Source organism: Aspergillus oryzae, chromosome 6, assembly GCF_000184455.2.
Source record: "Aspergillus oryzae RIB40 DNA, chromosome 6".
Lineage (NCBI taxonomy): Eukaryota > Fungi > Ascomycota > Eurotiomycetes > Eurotiales > Aspergillaceae > Aspergillus > Aspergillus oryzae.
In genome coordinates, this window is record NC_036440.1 from 2,767,257 (window position 1) to 2,786,385 (window position 19,129).

At 50.1% G+C, this 19,129-nt stretch overlaps 7 protein-coding genes across 7 annotated transcripts; 5 read left to right on the forward strand and 2 right to left on the reverse strand.

The window, feature by feature from the left end:
* Positions 1–298: 298 nt before the first annotated feature.
* On the forward strand, positions 299–3,829 carry AO090038000341 (RNA-binding ribosome biosynthesis protein MAK21; the record flags this gene model as incomplete). The annotated part of the gene is made up of 4 exons (XM_001825223.1): positions 299–1,111; positions 1,162–2,285; positions 2,339–2,876; positions 2,939–3,829. The coding sequence occupies 4 exons, from the start codon at positions 299–301 to the stop codon at positions 3,827–3,829; spliced, it is 3,366 nt and encodes a 1,121-aa protein (XP_001825275.1).
* Positions 3,830–6,266: 2,437 nt separating this feature from the next.
* Positions 6,267–7,989, forward strand: AO090038000339 (putative neutral amino acid permease; the record flags this gene model as incomplete). Its single annotated transcript, XM_001825222.3, has 5 exons — positions 6,267–6,485; positions 6,548–6,690; positions 6,744–6,870; positions 6,929–7,852; positions 7,909–7,989. 5 exons carry the CDS (start codon positions 6,267–6,269, stop codon positions 7,987–7,989), a joined length of 1,494 nt encoding a protein of 497 aa, XP_001825274.1.
* A 540-nt stretch (positions 7,990–8,529) lies between these two features.
* AO090038000338 (glycine decarboxylase subunit T) lies at positions 8,530–10,036 on the forward strand (the record flags this gene model as incomplete). Its single annotated transcript, XM_023238333.1, has 3 exons — positions 8,530–8,557; positions 8,759–8,921; positions 8,983–10,036. 3 exons carry the CDS (start codon positions 8,530–8,532, stop codon positions 10,034–10,036), a joined length of 1,245 nt encoding a protein of 414 aa, XP_023093098.1.
* Positions 10,037–10,507: 471 nt separating this feature from the next.
* Positions 10,508–13,212, reverse strand: AO090038000337 (glycoside hydrolase family 92 protein; the record flags this gene model as incomplete). Its single annotated transcript, XM_023238334.1, has 6 exons — positions 10,508–11,099; positions 11,151–11,251; positions 11,307–11,847; positions 11,949–12,310; positions 12,341–13,005; positions 13,056–13,212. The coding sequence occupies 6 exons, from the start codon at positions 13,210–13,212 to the stop codon at positions 10,508–10,510; spliced, it is 2,418 nt and encodes an 805-aa protein (XP_023093097.1).
* Positions 13,213–14,180: 968 nt separating this feature from the next.
* On the forward strand, positions 14,181–15,214 carry AO090038000335 (PaaI family thioesterase; the record flags this gene model as incomplete). Its single annotated transcript, XM_001825219.3, has 3 exons — positions 14,181–14,337; positions 14,396–15,123; positions 15,182–15,214. 3 exons carry the CDS (start codon positions 14,181–14,183, stop codon positions 15,212–15,214), a joined length of 918 nt encoding a protein of 305 aa, XP_001825271.1.
* A 598-nt stretch (positions 15,215–15,812) lies between these two features.
* Positions 15,813–17,191, forward strand: AO090038000334 (H(+)-transporting V1 sector ATPase subunit C; the record flags this gene model as incomplete). Its single annotated transcript, XM_001825218.3, has 5 exons — positions 15,813–16,113; positions 16,175–16,269; positions 16,323–16,414; positions 16,465–16,957; positions 17,009–17,191. 5 exons carry the CDS (start codon positions 15,813–15,815, stop codon positions 17,189–17,191), a joined length of 1,164 nt encoding a protein of 387 aa, XP_001825270.1.
* A 238-nt stretch (positions 17,192–17,429) lies between these two features.
* Positions 17,430–18,143, reverse strand: AO090038000333 (adenylyl-sulfate kinase; the record flags this gene model as incomplete). The annotated part of the gene is made up of 2 exons (XM_001825217.3): positions 17,430–18,057; positions 18,136–18,143. 2 exons carry the CDS (start codon positions 18,141–18,143, stop codon positions 17,430–17,432), a joined length of 636 nt encoding a protein of 211 aa, XP_001825269.1.
* Between the last annotated feature and the right edge of the window lie 986 nt (positions 18,144–19,129).

Genomic DNA, 19,129 nt, shown 5'->3' on the forward strand with positions numbered 1-19,129 from the left:
AGTGTTGCGACTGACAATTCTTCGAAGTCTTTGAATAGGGAAATATGATCAGAATGATAAACAGAAGGGAACGTTTATCTCCAATATCATGGATATGATTAGTTGGAGATCTAAATAAAAGGTCCGCATTGAAGGCTTTAGTTGGCCCGTGCACCGGGACGCTGACCAACGGTGAAACCGTTTCTCCGGCGGCCTGGAGAGTCTCCATAATTTTTTTGGGTTTTCGGGCGGCAGAAAAAAAAATGTAGGACTTCACCATTCCATCGATACTGTGTTTTGGCCAGGAAATTGTCCCATAATGGCCAAAGGAAAGGGGAAGCGCTCCTCTGGAGTGACTGCCGTTGCCCCGGAAGGAGGAGCTAATGACTCCAACGCTGGTGCGAATGCTGTCCCTCAATTTGAGGAGAGTGCGTTTGCCGGCCTGCGCCAGAAGATTGAACAAAGGTTGAAAGATCAGAACGCTGCTAAGCAAAAGCCAAAGAATAATAAGAAGGATGCTCCCAACGATACCCCGAAAAAGAACAACGAATCTACACCTAAGTTCGACACAAAGCGAAACGATACCGACAAGAACAAGGGCAAGAAGCGGGACCGCAATGGCGAGGTGATCGCAAGGGAAGATAAGAACGCCTCCGGCAAGGACAAATCCTCGAAATCCAAGGAAGCGGACCAAAGTGATGCACTGCGACAGGAGATTTTGGCTCTTGGAGGTACCGAGGAAGACTATGACATGCTTGCGGGGGTTGATTCTGAGTCCGAAGTCGAAGATGCTAAGAACACCTCTAAGGGCTCCGGAAGCAAGTCTGAGGAGGATGCACTGAGAAAGGAGTTGTCTGGTATTTTGGCTGCCGCAGGTCAAGTTGTTCCCGATGATATTGCCGACGACGAGGAAGACGAGGCGGGGCAAGATGAGGAGGAAGAAGACGATGAAGAAGACGTGGAGGATGACGAGGTCGATCTTGACTCTGGAGATGAAAATGACAGTGAAGAGGCGGACCAAGAAAGCTCCGATGAGGATGTTCCTCCAACTCCAGCTGCTAAGGAGCCGACGAAAAATGAGAAGGCTAAGAACTCTGCGGAGCCTCCTCTTCCCAAGGAATACAGCAAACTTGTGAGTTTAGCATGAATTTGCCAGCAGATGCCATTCTAACCAAACTACAGGCCGTCCCACCTAGATCAGACTGGTTCATGACCGAGCTTCCTCCGATCTCCGCAAAACATGCGAACGGCTTGCCCCGACACCTGGTTGATCGTGTTTATAACTACGCTGTATCCCTGCTCGAGGAAGAATCCAACTTGTATTCTGAAGCGCAGAAAACCTTGGCCTCCTCTTCTCACAAATTCTACACGACCATTATGTCCACTGGTACCCTTAGTGATAAGATTTCGGCGTTGACACTTGCTATACAGGAGTCGCCTGTGCATAACACGAAGTCGCTGGAAAACCTTATCGCTCTAGGAAAGAAGCGCAGTCGTGCCCAGGCGGTAGAAGTTTTGAGGACTCTTAAAGATATGTTCGCCCAGGGCACGTTACTTCCGAACGACCGTAGGCTCAGGTCTTTTGCGAATCAGCCATCGCTCATGGCTGCATTCCAAGGAGCGGGAAGCAAGTGGTCTGAAGGAGATGCCCTTCCTAATGGTCTTCAGAAGCGCCACCTTATCGTTTGGGCATTTGAGCACTTCCTGAAGGAACAGTATTTCGAGGTCCTCAAGATTTTGGAAGTATGGTGTAATGACGAGATTGAGTTCTCTCGCTCCAGGGCCGTGAGCTACGTCTTTGAGCTGCTCAAGGAAAAACCTGAGCAGGAAACAAATCTGTTGCGACTACTGGTTAACAAACTTGGCGATACTGCCAAGAAGATCGCTTCTCGAGCTTCCTACCTCTTGCTACAACTCGAGCAAACACACCCATTGATGAAGCCAACCATCATCAAGGCTGTTGAGGAGGTTCTTTTCCGTCCAGGTCAGAGCCAACACGCCAAATATTACGCCATTATCACCTTGAACCAGACTGTCTTGAGTACAAGGGAGGAGCAAGTTGCGGCCCAACTACTTGACATTTATTTCGCGCTCTTTGTTGCCTTCTTGAAGCCCACCAAGAAGAACAAGTACCAGTCGAATAAAAAGCATGGCAAGAACGGTAAGCTCAACAGGAAGGCCCAGAAGGCCCTGAAGGAGGAGGAGAAGGGTCAGGCTCAGCATGAGGAAATGCAAGAAAAGCTCACTTCTGGCGTTTTGACCGGCGTGAATCGAGCTTATCCCTTCACCAGCTCTGACTCAGAACGGTATGTATTTTCTCTTCAGTTCCCTAAGGCGGTTATAGCTAATCCATGCACAGACTGTCCAAGCACGTCGATACTTTGTTCCGCATCACTCACTCGTCGAACTTCAACACTAGCATTCAAGCCCTTATGTTGATCCAGCAACTGACATCCTCACACCAAATTGCTGCTGATCGTTTCTACCGGACATTATACGAATCTCTTCTGGACCCACGGCTGGCCACGTCTTCGAAACAGGCACTCTATCTTAACCTATTGTTCAAGGCTTTGAAGAGCGACGTGAACGCCCGACGTGTAAAGGCATTCGTGAAGCGTATTATTCAGGTGCTTGGTCTGCATCAGCCGGCCTTCATCTGTGGTGTCATGTATTTGATCAGGGAATTAGAGAAGACGTTCTCTAGTCTCAACTCCTTGTACGATCAGCCCGAGGACAATGAGAGTGATGAAGAAGAGGTGTTCAGGGATGTTCCCGATGAGGATGATGAGACGCAAGAACAGCCTGAAGCCCAGCCGAAGAAGCCATCAAGCCGTTACGACCCTCGCAAACGAGACCCGGAGCACAGCAATGCTGACAAGACATGTCTCTGGGAATTGGTGAGTGCATCCCATTTTCTCTATCATTATCATACTTTACATACTGATACTGCGCTTGATAGCTGCCTTATTTGTCACATTTCCATCCGTCCGTTTCGGTCAATGCGGCTCAACTGTTAGAGCACAAGACTATGAGCGGAAAGCCAGATATGACGATACACACATTGATGCACTTCCTCGACCGCTTTGTTTACAAGACGCCGAAGGCCTCTGCCGCTACCCGGGGTGCCTCTATCATGCAGCCTCTTGCCGGCAGTGACGCGCAGGATCGGTTGGTGTCCGGTACCAAACAGACCCAGGAACTTCCGCTTAACTCCGAGGCCTTCTGGAAGAAGAAGTCCGACGAGGTGGCCGCGGAGGATGTCTTCTTCCACGAGTACTTCAACCGTGTCGAGAAGGACAAGGATAAGAGCCGCAAGAAGGCCAAGGATCCCGTCGAACATGCTGAAGAGGATGGCGAGCTCAGCGATGCCGAGTCGGAGATCTGGAAGGCACTGGTGGATTCGAAGCCTGAAGTGGAAGGAGCTGATAGCGATGATGACCTTGACCTGGATGACCTCGAGTCGGCCTACGATCAAAGTGAGGATGAGGAGGCTGAACAGAGTGAAGACGAGGGAGTCATCTTCAACGACGAGTCTGACGTGGACATGGACGACTTCGAGGAAGAGACTTTCGAGACCAAGAAGCCAGCTACCAAGTCCAAGGCCAAGAAGGCCGAAGATACCTTCGACGAGGATGATGACTTTGACATGGATGTTTCTGACGACGAGGCCTTCCTCGACAGCGACGAGGACCTACCTTCGGACGTGGAACTCGGCGGCGGAGTGGAGCTCCCGAAGGAGGACGACAAGCCCGATCAGAAGAAGAAGAGACGCAAGCTCAAGCATCTGCCGACCTTCGCCTCGGTGGACGACTATGCGGCCCTGCTGGCCGGGGAGGACGAGGGCATGTAAGGGGAAGATTGTTGTACAGCTATGTAGCAAGGCGTTGTTCATACTACAGATACCACAAAAAGTCTATCTCAGGGCATTTTCTTCAACCCAAGCCTATACGACCAGAAGCATAGAGATCAGCGATTGTAATAATCCCTGCACTGCACAGAAGTAAACAAGCAAGGTCCATGATGGCATGTTCCAGACCATTCCTATCCGGAAATAGAAACCCAAATCAGGTGATATGTTATACAAACGTCCCTGAACAATTTAAACCAACCTAACAGTACCAGTAGTAGACTTCGGCCTTAGTTAGGCAGGTACCTGATCAAATTTACCGAGGCTTTTTCTATTCTTTTCTATTCTTTTTTTTTTACTTGAAAAAAAGATCAAAGAAAAAAAAAATAAAAAATAAACCGCCCCAGCAGAAGACCGAATCTAGAACCCAGGCGCCACATGGTTCTCGAACTTGGATAGCCTGCATTACATCATGGTGGCATGAAATTGCGATTGCGAGCTGTTCTTGCTGACATGAATTAACTTATCGACCGGGATAAATAAGATCGAGTCAAAATCTGCTCTGCTGGCGTGTCACACCATTCGCTCGACGCAAAGTAAGCATCCCAAGGCTTCAGGAAGTGGCAGTGATTGACTGGGCACGTGGGGATCACGTCATCTGCTAGTGCATAACGTGCTCAAGCTTAAGCCAACACGAGAAAAAGAAAGAATCATCGATCATCGTATTAGTACATGGTAGTATAAAGAAAAGGGAAGCTGGTGCGAGGTTTAATATCGGTTGTTGTGTAACTAATTTGTTAGGCTACTGTGTATGTAACTGTACTCCGTAAGGTGCTATGAGTAGGTTTGGGGAAAGGTTCAGATCGGTCGAGGTGCCCAGAATTAGCGCAAGAAGCGTAAAAGACAAAAGGCGCATTTCATTATTTTCATAAAGTTGAGTAAGCAGTAAGCGAAGGCGAAAAAATAAATACATAAAGAGAAAAATGAAATAAAAAAAAGATTATCAATCCAATAAATCCAAGCCAATGTACGGAGTATCGCAGTCATAGATCTCGTCAAGGACTCTAGTCCGGCAAAGGAAATGGCTGTTACTGGATAAGCACGGGACAACGTCTTCGGTTGAGGCCAAGAACCAAGTGGGGCGCATCCGCTTCGAGGGAGAGAAAAGTTCAGTTTACGGATGCGGGGCACTCAACTGGTTCGGATGGGCTCCTCCATCTGAGTAATGATTGGCAGCGGGGACTCGTGAGTTGCATGGGGAGCTGGTCCAATGCCAGAGGTATCCATAATTCCCGACTGCTTTTTCTAATTAATCTAGCTGCCTCTGCAGGTATTGTTCAGGCCTGGAAAGTTTATGGTGATCGTTGCCCTGAAAAGTGCACCGAATACGAAGTCTTTCCCAGGTACTCGGGAGTAGGTGTAGTTCTCAACCTCTCTCAGATCTCAGGTATCTTGACTGTCACCCTGGTTGACTTCCCGTGACCCGCGGTCGGGAAGCTTGAATTACTCTGGCTGTTTTAACTCGGTACCTCAAGAGCATAATTTTACCCTGGAGCGATTCCTGCCCTAACAAGTAAGTAATGAGACGCGCAAAGAGCCGACTTTATGCGTACCATCGATGGCCCACACAGGTGTGAGCACGTCATGGGTTTTAGGATTTCAAGTTTACATTAACTTCGGTGTCGCCGTCCGACTCATTGCGTCGATGGTCATTCCACACGGGATCCGCTGGGGGTGGACGCTAAGCTCAGAGAAGCTTAAGCTGGATTTCTGGAAACGGACTTGCCCTGTGTCTTTATCAGCCGCTGAGGTCAATGCTAAATAGAAATAAATCATTTAGAAAAGAGAAATTATAGTATTAGAGACTAATGTGAATTAAAAAAATACTAATCGAATAATAATCATGATAAGGTTCATTCAAAATATTACTCGCTATTTTACTTTTTTACTTTCTTTTTTTTTTTTATTATTATTATTCTTCTTCTTCGCCTCCTCCATCTGACAACCATCCCAGTGGTTGTTCTTCTCTCCTTCTCTCCCGCCTCTTAGTGTCTTGGGGTCGATTGCTTGGACGCCTCCAAGCTCTCTTGGTACGCCCATGCCCAGCATTTGCCATACGCATTTGACGCTAATTAGCCGAATAGATTTTTCTTTCTATTTCCCTTTCGCCTTTGTTCATTTCCGTCTAGAGAGATTTACCGATCTTCTTCTGATATAAATCCTTTTCTGTCCCTAAGGTGAGTGATTCTGGTCCCACCTGGCTGGCGTGTCCCATCGCGCATCCATTGACTCCTCCGGGCGACTATTGACCTGCGATTCTCTAGATCTTCTATTTGAATCTTCAACGTGAGGAGCAGTACATGCATCCAAAGGCCTCCAATTCTACTTTTACGACCCACTCCACCACTTCCCTGCAACAGCGGTCCATCCGCTCCTCAAAATGGCTGCGCCCCATACATCCAAGGCCCTTGACGGGCGTGGGGACGAAGACAGTCAGTCTTTCGCCTCGGAACGAGCTGATTCTCCCGATAAGGTGAAGGATCTCGAGAATCAGCGACAGCCCGGAGTGCAATCCGATTCGGACACAGACGATGTTGGAAGACAAATTGAAATGGAGGCGGGTAACTCCATCAAATACCGAACATGTAGTTGGCAAAAGGTGCGTCCGCAAGTGGAAAAATATATATTTGTGGCTTATTCCTGATTAACATGGACGTACAGACGGCCGCGTTGCTCTTTTCCGAGTACATCTGCCTGGCTATTATGTCATTTCCCTGGTCTTATTCCGTTCTCGGGTTAGTTCCGGGGTTGATTCTGACTGTGGTTATTGCTGGGATTGTGCTGTACACTTCCCTGATTATCTGGTAAGTGAATGCGACTCTGCATCCCCTGAAGCCAATGTTAACAGTCACCTTAGGAGATTCTGCCTGCGCCACCCCCATGTTCGCGATGTGTGTGATATCGGTCAGCATCTCTTCTGGGGCTCGAATATTGCCTGGTATCTGACCGCAGTGATGTTCTTGTTGAATAATACCTTTATTCAGGTAACTCGCCCAATATCATCTTAAGATCCAGGATGATTAGTCCTAATACTGTTTTTAGGGTTTGCATTGCTTGGTCGGCGCCGAGTGGCTCAATACGGTCTCTTCCCATGGGACGTGTACCATCGTCTTTTCCTTGATAACGGCCATTGTCTCGTTCGTCTGCTCGCTTCCGCGAACATTCAGCACGCTGTCTAAGATTGCCACTTTCTCAGCGTTGTTCACGTTCATTTCGGTGATATTGGCCGTTATCTTCACAGCTATTGAAGACCATCCCGCTGGCTACACTCCCGCAAAAGGCGATCCAATCGTGACCGCAGTCCCCGTGGCCGGGACAACGTTCGTCTCTGGTGTCAATGCTTTTCTGAACATCAGCTACACGTTCATTGGTCAGATCACACTCCCGAGTTTCATCGCCGAGATGAAGGAGCCGAAAGACTTCTGGAAATCTGTCACGGCGGTCACTGTTGCGGAAATCATCGTGTTCAGCTTGGTGGGTTCGATCGTATATGCCTACACCGGCAATCAGTATATAACCTCCCCAGCATTCGGCTCTATCAGCAATGAGGTGTACAAGAAGGTGTCCTTTTCGTTCATGGTCCCAACTCTGATTTTCCTGGGAGTGTTGTACGCCTCGGTATCTGCCCGTTTCCTCTTCTTCCGTCTATTCGAGGGAACGCGCCACAAGGGTAACCATACCGTCGTTGGATGGGCCGCCTGGGCTGGAATCCTAGCCGTTCTGTGGATTGGGGCATTTATCATTGCCGAAGTGATTCCATTCTTTTCCGATCTGCTTTCGATCATGAGCGCACTGTTTGATTCATTTTTCGGGTTCATCTTCTGGGGTGTCGCCTACCTCCGGATGCGTCGTGAAGACTACGGACCGAATTTCTACAAGAATCGGGGAATCCGGGGCTGGATTGGCTTTATTGTCAATGTCGGCTTGATTTTCGTCGGCCTTTTCTTCCTAGGGCCGGGAACCTATGTAAGTTTGACCTTCTAGATCATGCGGTTTGTAGTCATGACTAACGATCTTTGCAGGCTGCTGTTGACAGCGTAGTCCTAAATTATCAAGCTGGAACAGTGGGTAGTCCTTTCTCCTGCGCCGATAACGGATTGTAATGAGTTTACGTTGTTTGATCTAAATTTCCATTCTTTGCGGGTTGATCACAAGTGTGTGTCTTCCGACGTGTACGACCCTGGAGGTTTTCAAAGGACCGTGAGAGGACTTCTTTTAATGTTATGGTTTGGGCTCGCAACATTCTCTGCATGACTACCTATTCGTGTTATTATGGTAATGAAAGATATCATCACTATAGCGATGAAGTAAAGTCTCTCGCAGACAGACGGCGCTGTCTGCGTTCTGAAGACTCCACAACACCCGCCAGTGGTACAGGGGGGGAAGATACCCTTGTCGCGCTTTTTCGCTGAAGATGTCAATCTGGCCTATCGATTCACACCATCGTAGATGCTTTATCTTGCGTAAATCCAGTAAGTAATCCTCCCGACGGGGCGGAGAGTACGGCTTACCCGCGGAATTTGCCCTATCGGCATGTGACTTTTCCGCTATCGGTCATACTCCTCCGCAATTCTACCCTGTCCTCCTCTGTTCACGAACTTCCTTCTGTAAATAATCACATCTAATCGCTTCAAAAACTCATCATGTCGGCCGTACGACCTTTGCGACGAGGTATCAACCTTCTGGGATCGAAATCGCTCTCCCAGCCCGCTTCTATCGCAGCCAATGGCTCAACTCTGCTGCCGCGGCAGTTGACATCTCCGCTCCACCGCGGTCTCCGCACTCCGACTGCTGCACGCCCATTCCTCCGTGTCAGCTCTGTTTCTTCCTCTAATGGTGCTGTGCGATTTGCTTCGTCTGCGGCTCCCTCAGGGCCGCTGAGACAGACGCAGCTCTATGATCTACATCTCGCCCGGGGCGCGAAAATGGTGCCCTTTGCGGGGTTTGACATGCCATTGCAGTACTCCGATCTCAGCCATGTTGAGAGCCACAAATGGACCAGAGAAAAGGCGAGCTTGTTCGATGTGAGCCATATGTACGTACACACCCATGAGAACCCCTTTATACATAGAATCAAGGATTAACACCAATTGCAGGGTTCAACACGAACTCAGTGGACCGGGTGCAATCGAGCTTCTGATGAAGGTCACCCCATCATCCCTTGATAAGCTCGGCCACAACCAATCCACTCTCTCTTGTCTGCTCGAAGAAGGCACCGGCGGTATCATCGACGATACCGTCATCACCCGTCGTACTGACGAAACCTTCTACTTTGTCACCAACGCCGGCCGGCGCGACGAGGATCTCGCCTTCCTGGAGGCCGAGATCTCCGCCTACAAGCAAGCCCACGGCGCCGACAGCATCAAATGGACCATCCTCGAAGACCGCGCTCTGGTCGCCCTCCAGGGTCCCCTCGCAGCCGAGGTTCTCCAGTCCTACGTTCACGGCTCCGGCCCCGAAACAGACCTCAGCACCCTCTACTTTGGCAACTGCCGCGAACTCTACCTCACCCTCCCCGATGGCTCGCGCACCCCGCACCCCCTCCTTATCTCCCGCACCGGTTACACCGGCGAGGACGGCTTCGAAATCTCCATCCCAACAGCAGGCTCCCCTTCCCTGCCCGCGCAGGTCACCGAGCTCCTCCTCACAAACGCAGACCAGGTCCGCCTCGCCGGCCTAGCAGCCCGCGACTCCCTCCGTCTGGAAGCCGGCATGTGTCTCTACGGCCACGACATCTCCACCGCCCAGACTCCCCCCGGCGCATCTCTGGGCTGGGTCGTCGGCAAGGACCGTCGCGACCCCGCAACCGCCAACTTCAATGGCGCCTCCGCCATCCTCCCCCAGCTCGCCTCCCCCGCCAAGACCCTCTCCCAGCGTCGCGTAGGCTTCACCGTCGAGAAGGGCTCCCCCGCCCGTGAAGGCGCTGTCATCGTCGATATCAACGATGAATCCCGTACCCCCGTTGGCATCATCACCTCCGGTCTCCCCAGTCCTACCCTCGGCGGTACCAACATCGCCATGGGCTACGTCAAACAAGGTCTCCACAAGAAGGGTACCGAGGTTGGCATCTTGGTCCGTAACAAGCTCCGTAAGGCTACTGTTACCAGTATGCCCTGGGTTGAGAGCAAGTTCTATCGTGGCAAGGCCTAGATCCCATAATGGGGTTGAGCTCTGTTGTTCTGGTTTTTAGGCTTTTGTGGTTGCGGTTGCGGTTTCTAGTCCTTTTTCCTTTTATTGAATTGTTTCATGCCGTGATGTACTGTAGATATTACGATTCCCCTTTTCACTGCATTTGTGCGAGACTGCCATCAACTCGTCTCGAATCGGATGCCCTGTCTCGGCTGGGTGTTTGATTAATCCTCAACGAATGAATTAAAAGAATTTAAAATATTTCATTAATGGGTTTGTTCTTGGTTTGCGGTAGTATTATGTAGTTGCTACCTGTAATGTTCAGTTGGCTACGTAGTCTGCTTGCAGTCCAGTCTAGGAGGTCAGTGATGTCCATCTTGCTCCTAGAGCAATAACTTTATATTACAGACTCAAGACCACTAGTCTTTCTATGTCTAGTACAATTAACCCAGTTCCCATAATCACCATCAGAGTTAGTTCATACACTTGCAGTTAGTCAAAGAGAGCACCCCTTGTCGACAGAGACGGCGGCAGATCCTCTTTTCCGGTACCCCAATGGCTCTCATTCCTTCCCAACACAAGCACCAACTCCCGTCCTTCGGTGAAAAAGTCATGTCCCACCCAGTTCTTGCTATAAGGCTTTCCGTCCAGTGTCGCAGATTGGATATAGATGTTCTTGTACTCGGGATCAAAGTTAACGGCACGGATCGTGGCGGTCCGTCCCGTCAGTGGCGAGGCGATGCGGACAGACTCGAAGAAGGGAGCTGAGATCAGGTACACATTTTGTCCTGGGTTCGGGAAGAGACCCATCATGGTCATTGCAACGAAGGAGCCCATGGCGCCTGAGTCGTCATTGCCGGGAAGGCCGGTTGGATTTGCGTTGAAGTACTTGGGGACATAGAAGTGAGCGCGGGAGGTGGATTTGCCGGGACGGCTGCCGTAGTGGTACTGGAAGACGGTTAGGAAAGAGGGCTCGTTGCCGATGTATGTAATGCCAGTGTCATGGAGGTAGTCAAGGCGACGGATGAATTGAGATGGGCCTCCAAGACGAGTGATGAGGGCGGCCATGTCATGGGGGACGAAACTGGAGGGGTCAGTGTGGATTAGTTGAATCGTTTGACTAGCTTTCTCTTACAATTGATACTCCCATATACTGTCCTCAAAGGTTTCGGCTGCATTGTTTTGAAGCGAGCAAGCTCTCCCGCTCGTGTCGATGTTGGAACAGGTGATGGGGTCCTTTTTCTTGATTAGACGTAGACACTCTCATGGAGATTAGGTCATGAGAACAAACCTGATATCCCCAGGTCCCATTCAGGTATTTAGGTTGGAAGAAGCCTTTGAATCCAGTATCAGTTCCGTTTATGAACGAGGCCTGGTCATCGCGAAACAGATTCTGCCAAAATCGAGAAGTAGCTTCGTATTGCTCAGCATCATCCATCTTTCCGAGGCCACGGGCCATTTGTGCAATAGTGAAGTCATCATAAGAGTATTCCAGCGTGCGGGAGATGCTCCGCGTCATCGTTCCAAAACCCTTGTAGTCAAAATCCTCTACTGGAATGTAGTTCAGCGATTTCCAACTGTCCAGGCCACCACGTCCTTCATTCGACCAGTCATACGGCTCCTCTTCAGCATCCTTCTGGACGGCGGAGTAGCCAGCCTGCCAGTCTATTCCGTCGGAAATGCCCTTGAGGTACGCATCGGCAAGGACGACGTCCGCGTTTGAGCCACCTTGGGTGTAACCTAGACCGGTCAGCCCGCTTCTAATAATAGGGCTACAGTTCCGCACCTTTGCAGAGCGACATGCGGCAGTCTGGAAGCCAGCCCAGATGTTTCTGGGTATCAATCAACGATCGAATCATCCGAGCCAGCGATGCAGGATCAAAGATGGTCAGAAACGGCAACTGAGACCGAAACGAATCCCAGAGACTAGCACATATCAGAGAAGATCTCTACGGACAGATGGTGCGCATACCAGTAGAAAGAGTCAAAATATGGCTCTGTGCTCTTCCAAAGTGGGTTCTCCCCGGTGTAGTCCTGCGGATTGATCATGGTACGGTAGATTCCACTATAAAACGTGGACAGGAAGGAAGAATTAACCCCATTTCTCGATACTCGAATTGGGGCCAGCTTCTTTGTCCATGAATCCACCGCGGCGGAATGCGTCGCATTAAAGTCAAAATTAGGGATTTCAGACTCAGCGTTGCTGCAAGCTTGTTCGCTACTAATGAAGCTAAGGCCTACCCGAGCTAGAACTGTACGATCGGCCAACGAGTTAAATCGAACGAAAGCACCTCCCTACACTTGTTAGTTTTATCTGGCACTAACAGGTTCGGTGCCTGAACAAACCGGTAGAGGGTAGCCATTGATGCTCCGGGAGATGGTGAGATTCTTTACATCCGTACTCGCTCGTGAATTGACGAATATACCATTGTCTCTGACACCGGAGACACTGCGAAAGTCAATGCAGAAGTACGGAGTGTAGGAACCACTTCCAAAACTGGGCAAAAAGCGAGCATGGCCGACCATCCGCCCCGTGTCAGCATCTACATCAATGGTTCCATTGTCCTGTCGCGTGTCGGACAAGTCACTAAGGTCCAACAGGATAAGGGGCTTGGTTTCGCGATCTGCTGGGAACCGAAAACGGAAGAGAGATGCATGGTGGGATACAGTCATGTCTACCTGAATTCCCGATGCCATGGTCAATGCAAAATAACCCGGGCTCGCAGACACAGACCCGGGGTCGTAGCGCGTCTTGCGCAGTTTCTTGGGATACACACAGCCATTGACATCGTCATCCTTGCAGCTCGCATAGGGGAAAATGGGGAAGTTCCCAAGCGACGGTTGACCTCCAGTACCTGAATCATGCAGACTGGAAAACCCCGTGATGTTACTCCCGTCGTATGCGAAGCCGCCCTGGTTGTTCACAGAATCTGTGTCGGCTACAGCCTTCGCCATGCCATAGGGAAGTGACGCGCCGGCGAAGACGTTCCCTAAATAATACAGGGGATCAGATGCCAATCGCAATGTTTGTTATTGAGACCGACTGGAAGATTTATACCTCCGTTCGAACTTCCGATAAGCGGGTCAACATATTGCAATACATCGTAGTCTTCAGGAATTGAAATGGAGCGAGGGTTAGTGTAGCCCAGGGCAAGAGGAGTAGCGATCAAGATCGACCAGAGAACAGACGACGCCATTAATAACAACTATTCTAAGAGTTTGTAACAAATCAAAGGAGCGTGTCATGGCAATAACAAGGAGCGATTAGCTAAAAGATCAGGGGGTTGACTATGGACGATCAGGAATGCTCTTTCCTGGAATGTTGGGGCAGAGGTACTATATGCACGCCATCCAGGGGGGAATGGACTCCAGGGGAAAGCCCATGGTTATAGCAGGTGCAGGTATCATGGATGTACTGCGCATGGTCCTCATCTGTATGTATATTGGCAACTGGCATTCTCTCATTAATTTCAACGGTATGCATGCCCCTGCTGATCAACGCACTAGGATACGTCCGATGCCTCTGAATGGTTCGGACTGTGATCAGTCCGATGTCCCGCAGGACGTGGCGCTAAAGGTTCAATTACGTTCAATAGTTGCGATAATATAAACAGCCATCATGGGACCACTGAAAGGTGGTGATCTGCCTCAGATGATCTTCCAGTTTAGTTCCATTTGGGCGATCCTGTTGTGAAACAATATGATAGGTTCATCCATGTTCGAGGGTTCTCGAAGACGGATGAAATGCATCCGGTCCGTCACATACACACAGAGAAACTTTTATGCAGACAATTAGTCGATTTCTCGCCCGTGTCGTCACTGAGTCCGAGTCTCAACGGTTTCGCGTGGCATCGGTACAGGACCGAGGATTGTCGGTGGTGATAAAGGAAGAGTTTCAAAATGAGCCGAGGTTTAAAGCCCAGTGATTTATCCGCTGCCCCTACCGCCGCCAATCAGAAGGGCTCCCAGACACCCAATCTTCAGGCCTTGTTGAGGGATCAGTCCTTCACCACTCGGTTGGGGTGTCAGAGAAGCAGAAGAATTTCACCAGGAGCTCCCGAAATACCAGTTGAGCTCCCCATAAGGGCTGGTTTTGGCCGATAGCCCTTCTGACAAACTCATTTTTTTGCCATCCCGGGGTGCGTACCTAGATCTCATTGTCGCCATGCCACGAGTCCCATCCTCTGCCTTCTTTCGGGCTGTCCCCACCACGACCAAGCTCTGTCTCAAGTCAAACGGCCCTATAAAAACCCAATGGCTCGTGCATCACCCTTGGAAGGTTTCTCTACCTCGCAATCTTTCCCAGCGACTCTATTCTTCTGGTACTGCATCCCATCTCCACTTCGGATTTCACTACTAATCATTCTGCCCCGGCTTCAGAAGCTGCATCGCCAGTTCCTCCTCAGACATCTAAACCTCGGTCCCGTCTACGTCGATTCGTGGGCTTCACATCCATTGCATTAATCGCCTTCACTGCCGGACTCGTTTACCAAACCCAGAAGACCGTTTCTCGCATGATGACGGTCACTCTACGTACAGATGAGGAAACCCTCACTGCATTCGTTCCCGCCGACCAGTTTTCGCAAGAGGTCGATGAATACATCCGCAACCATCCGGTAGCCGTGGAGCTGCGGGAAAACCCTGCCTTCACCGAGTCCCGGCCGCATTTGAAAATCCCCGCCGAGCTGCGCGACCGCCATCTGACGGCGGGCACCCTTTCGGGTCCTGATCGAATTGTTGTTCCGCCGCACGTCTTTTCCGAGAAGGATGGGAAGAGCCTGGTTTCGATCTTCTACCTCGGTTCCGCCATCAGTGGCCACCTGGGCATTGTCCACGGTGGCCTTTTAGCCACACTGCTCGACGAGGGGATGGCACGGTGCTGCTTCCCCGCTCTGCCAAACAAGGTGGGCGTAACGGCCAATCTTAACATCGACTACCGGCGCCCTGCCATGGCGGAATCATATGCTGTTCTGCGGGCCGAGACTGTAAAGGTCGAGGGCCGTAAAGCCTGGGTGGAGGCGCGCATTGAGACTTTGCCGAAGGAGGGAGAGGAGCCCGCGGTTTTGGTCGAGGCAAAGGCTTTGTTCATAGAGCCCAAACAAGCTGCGGTACGTTTATCAGCCCGAGAGAATCAAGACCCTGAAAGCTAATATCCTTTCTTTCCAGGCCATGTCCAGTCTTTACAACATCACCAACTAGAGCCTCGGTTATCTCAAGATCGAGTCGGTTTTCTGGGAATTTAAATAACATAACATATGCATTTATTGGATAGGCGTATAGACGGATGGAGACTGGTTTGTTTCAGTGGAATTGTATATAGTGACTGTATAGTATTTGGTTTGGTTAGTTCTTAGATGCAGCCCAGCAGTGTTGCAAAGGGGCAATTCATATATGCTTTTATCGAGCAAAACTTCTTCGTTTAGGAACATGACCGATTGCAATGCTTTTAGCCACATATACGAACGGGCGAAACATAGGTTACTCTATAATGAAAAAGAATGTGACTGGTTTTGCTCAGAGACAAGGTGGAAACATACGTCAACTTAGTATAGAAATTATCAAATAGGCGTGACCTTAACTTGCCGCCGACCGCCTCCCGGGATCCGCAGCTGGGAAGCTCTCCAACACCTTAACTCCACGACACTGACTGACGGCCAGCCTTCCCAACCTCCCTCCTCCTTGTCCGCTTCCTCCGTTCGACTGCCTCATGCCCGCTTGCTGAGCGTGGCAACAGGTCGTTACCTTCTACTCGATTAAACCCCCCTTCTCGCCAGTACAACTGGGGTCTTTCGTCACCATGTCCAAACCCACTAAGTACCTCCTCGTGTCCTTCCCCACCTCCATCACCCCGTCTCACCACCGCGACGACGCTCTCGATGCTGTCTCCGCCACGGTCGCCCCAGAAAATGGATCGGTCGCCCCATTCCCTATTCCCGAGTTCAAGATCGGTACATTAGACGCCTTGGTGCAGCAGGCCGATGAGCTGGCCAAACTCGAGACCGCCTGCCAGGTTGTTGTGTCTAAGGTCGGCGATGCGCTGAAGAATATCTTGGAGGGTGATGAAGCGCAAATCAGCAAGATGAAGGCTGTTAATGATAGTATGCTTTGTTCCGGACCGATGGATCGGCATTGAACAAGGTATTAACGTTGAATTATTAGAGCCGGTGGATCAGTACCTGCGGACCTTTACGTGGAACAAAGTCAAGTATAGGGCCGATAAGTCTTTGGGTGAGCTTATCGACCTTCTCCAGAAGGTATGCTTCTTACAATGCTCAACGGGCTGTTTGGGGCGTCTAACTGTGAATAGGAAGCTGCCAGTATCGACAATGACATCAGGTCGAAGTACTCCCAGTACAATCAAGTCAAGACCACCCTGGCCACTCTTCAACGGAAGCAAACGTGCGACATCCCCCTAATCTGTACCTACGGGATACTGATGTCTATTATAGAGGTAACCTAGCCACCAAGTCCCTCGCATCGGTTGTCGACCCCCGCAGTGTAGTCCAGAATTCGGAATACCTCGAGACACATCTCGTCGCCGTCCCGGCTCAACAGGTCAAAGAGTTCCTCAAGACGTACGAAACCGTTTCGCCCATGGTAGTTCCTCGCTCTGCGACGTTTGTCGCTTCGGATGACGAATTCACACTATATGCTGTCACGACCTTCAAGAAACACAGCCTGGAGTTTGTCCACAAGGCCCGTGAGCACAAGTGGATTCCCCGTGAATTCAAGTATGTGGAAGGTGGAAAGGAAGAGGAGCGCAGGGAAGTCGAGCGCGTAGGAGGCGACGAGCGCAAGCTATGGGGAGAGACACTGCGGCTCGGACGGACAGCCTGGAGCGAGGCCGTCATGGTCTGGATCCATGTTCTCGTTCTCCGTGTGTTTGTTGAGACTGTACTACGCTACGGTCTTCCTCTTGACTTCGTTTGCACTCTTATCAGGGTATGTGTTTATGATTAGTGGTCTTTACGTTTTAGGGCTAACATGCTGTAGACACCGGGTTCCAAGCAAGCTGACAAGGCGAAACACAACCTGGATGAGAAGTACTCTTACCTCGCCGGGAATGCGTTCGGACGGGACAAGAAGGGTCGGGTCAAGAAAGACGACCCGAGCGAAGTACACGAGGGAGGCGGCGAGTACACAGCATATGTGTACTATGAGTTCGAGCTCAATTAGAGGGGCAAGATCCTGTGGATATCTGTCTGGGTACGGTACACTTGATACCTTGTTTTGTAGCGTATATACTTTACTTACTTGCTTCGCATCATACTCTTGAATATCTGAATGAAACACAATTGAAGACCTCAAAAAGGAGTAAAGTTCTATATATAGATCACCGATCTAACATATCTAGTCCGCAAATATCCGCAAAAACAAACCCAAGTACAACGAAGAACGAGACACAAAAGAAGACCTACTCCTTCTTAGGGGGCAAGTAGCCCTGAGCATCCAAATAATCCACAATCTGCTTCACAGCATCCTGGACTGGCAAATCATGGTTATGGATATGCACCTCAGGCTTTTCAGGTTCCTCGTAAGGCGCACTGATGCCGGTGAACTCCGAAATCTTACCCGCCCTGGCCAACTTATAAAGACCCTTGGGGTCACGCTGCTCGGCAACCTCAATGGGGACATCGATGAAGACCTCAACGAAGGGCAAACCGGTCTCTTCACCCGGGGTGGGGACTTCGTGCAGTTTGCGCGCGGTGTCACGGTCTGCACGGTAGGGCGAGATGAACGAGGTGATGGCGATAGAGGCGCTGTCGGCGAAGAGCTTGGCAACCTCTGCAATCCGACGGATGTTCTCGTTGCGGTCCTTTTCGCTAAAACCGAGGTCCTTGTTGAGTCCGAAGCGGATGTTGTCACCGTCGAGACGGTAGGCGTGGACACCCCGGTCTCGGAGGAGCTGGTGCTCGAGCTCAACGGCAATGGTAGACTTGCCCGAGGCGGAGAGACCGGTGAGCCAGATTGTGAGACCGCGTTGGTTGCGGAGTTCGCTGCGTTCGCTGCGCGTCAGGGCGCTGGCATGGAAGGTGATGTTTCTTTTGGTGATTATGTTAGTGGCTGCGGGATGGAGGGGTATCTGCATGGTGGGGGAGGGCAAGGATGTATAGACTTACGTGGACATTGTTGGAGAGAGCTGATGGTGGAATGAATGAGGATAGTGATTTCGGGAAAGAAAGCAATTGAGGAAATTGAAGATATAAATTTTTTAAGTATTGTGATGAGGAATCAGGAGGGGTGAAAAGGAAAGGACGTGGCTGTCAATGCCGAAGACTGAAACAGCGGGGCGCCGATCGCGGGGGTCCATTCCTTCGGTGTGCGTATGCTGCTGCATAATCATAATCTATTTGAGTAAATAATTGAAATCATGATCATCCAGGTGTTTGGATATACATTCTTGGCTTGAACAATTGTCACACCTGTTTTTTTATTGTTTCGATTTTTCTCTCTTTGTTTCTCTTATTTTCTTTGTTATTCTCTCCCGCCGTTTTTCTTTTTCTGCTTAACGTCGTATAAGCAAGTCACATGGGCCCTGCATCATGATAACCTTTTCTTGCTCTTTCCCTATCTATCTATATCCCAGATACTCCCCCACCTGCTAACACGAGGATATAACACGGCATCGACACGCTATCCACTCATCGCACTAATTGCCCGTGCAGTGGATCAAATCCTGAAGCCAATAGAAGGCAGCCAGCGTCGATCGTATGAACTTATACTTTGGAGATGGTCATCCAATAGCCCAGGCTCTACATCAGCCCGGGTATTCCACTCACTGCCAGGTAGATTCTGAAAAAGGATCAACTCAAATTTATCATCTTTACGTGGGGGTGGGGTTCTATCGGAGCTCTAACAGGATAAGCGACAGAAAAGGATGGAGAGTCTTGGTCAGACTTTGGGAGTTCAGTATACTGTCTCTGCGATACCTGCCATATCTTCCCAGTAATTGAGGAGATTTCAGTCATCAATACTTAAGAAACCCTCAAGGTGTCAATACACAGTTCTCTGTCATCGACAGAGACTCAAGGTCTTGGGTTGATGGGTTCGTTTGCCAACCGATAAACTATTGATGGCCGATGACTACATTATATCCCTAGGACTCTTGTGCGG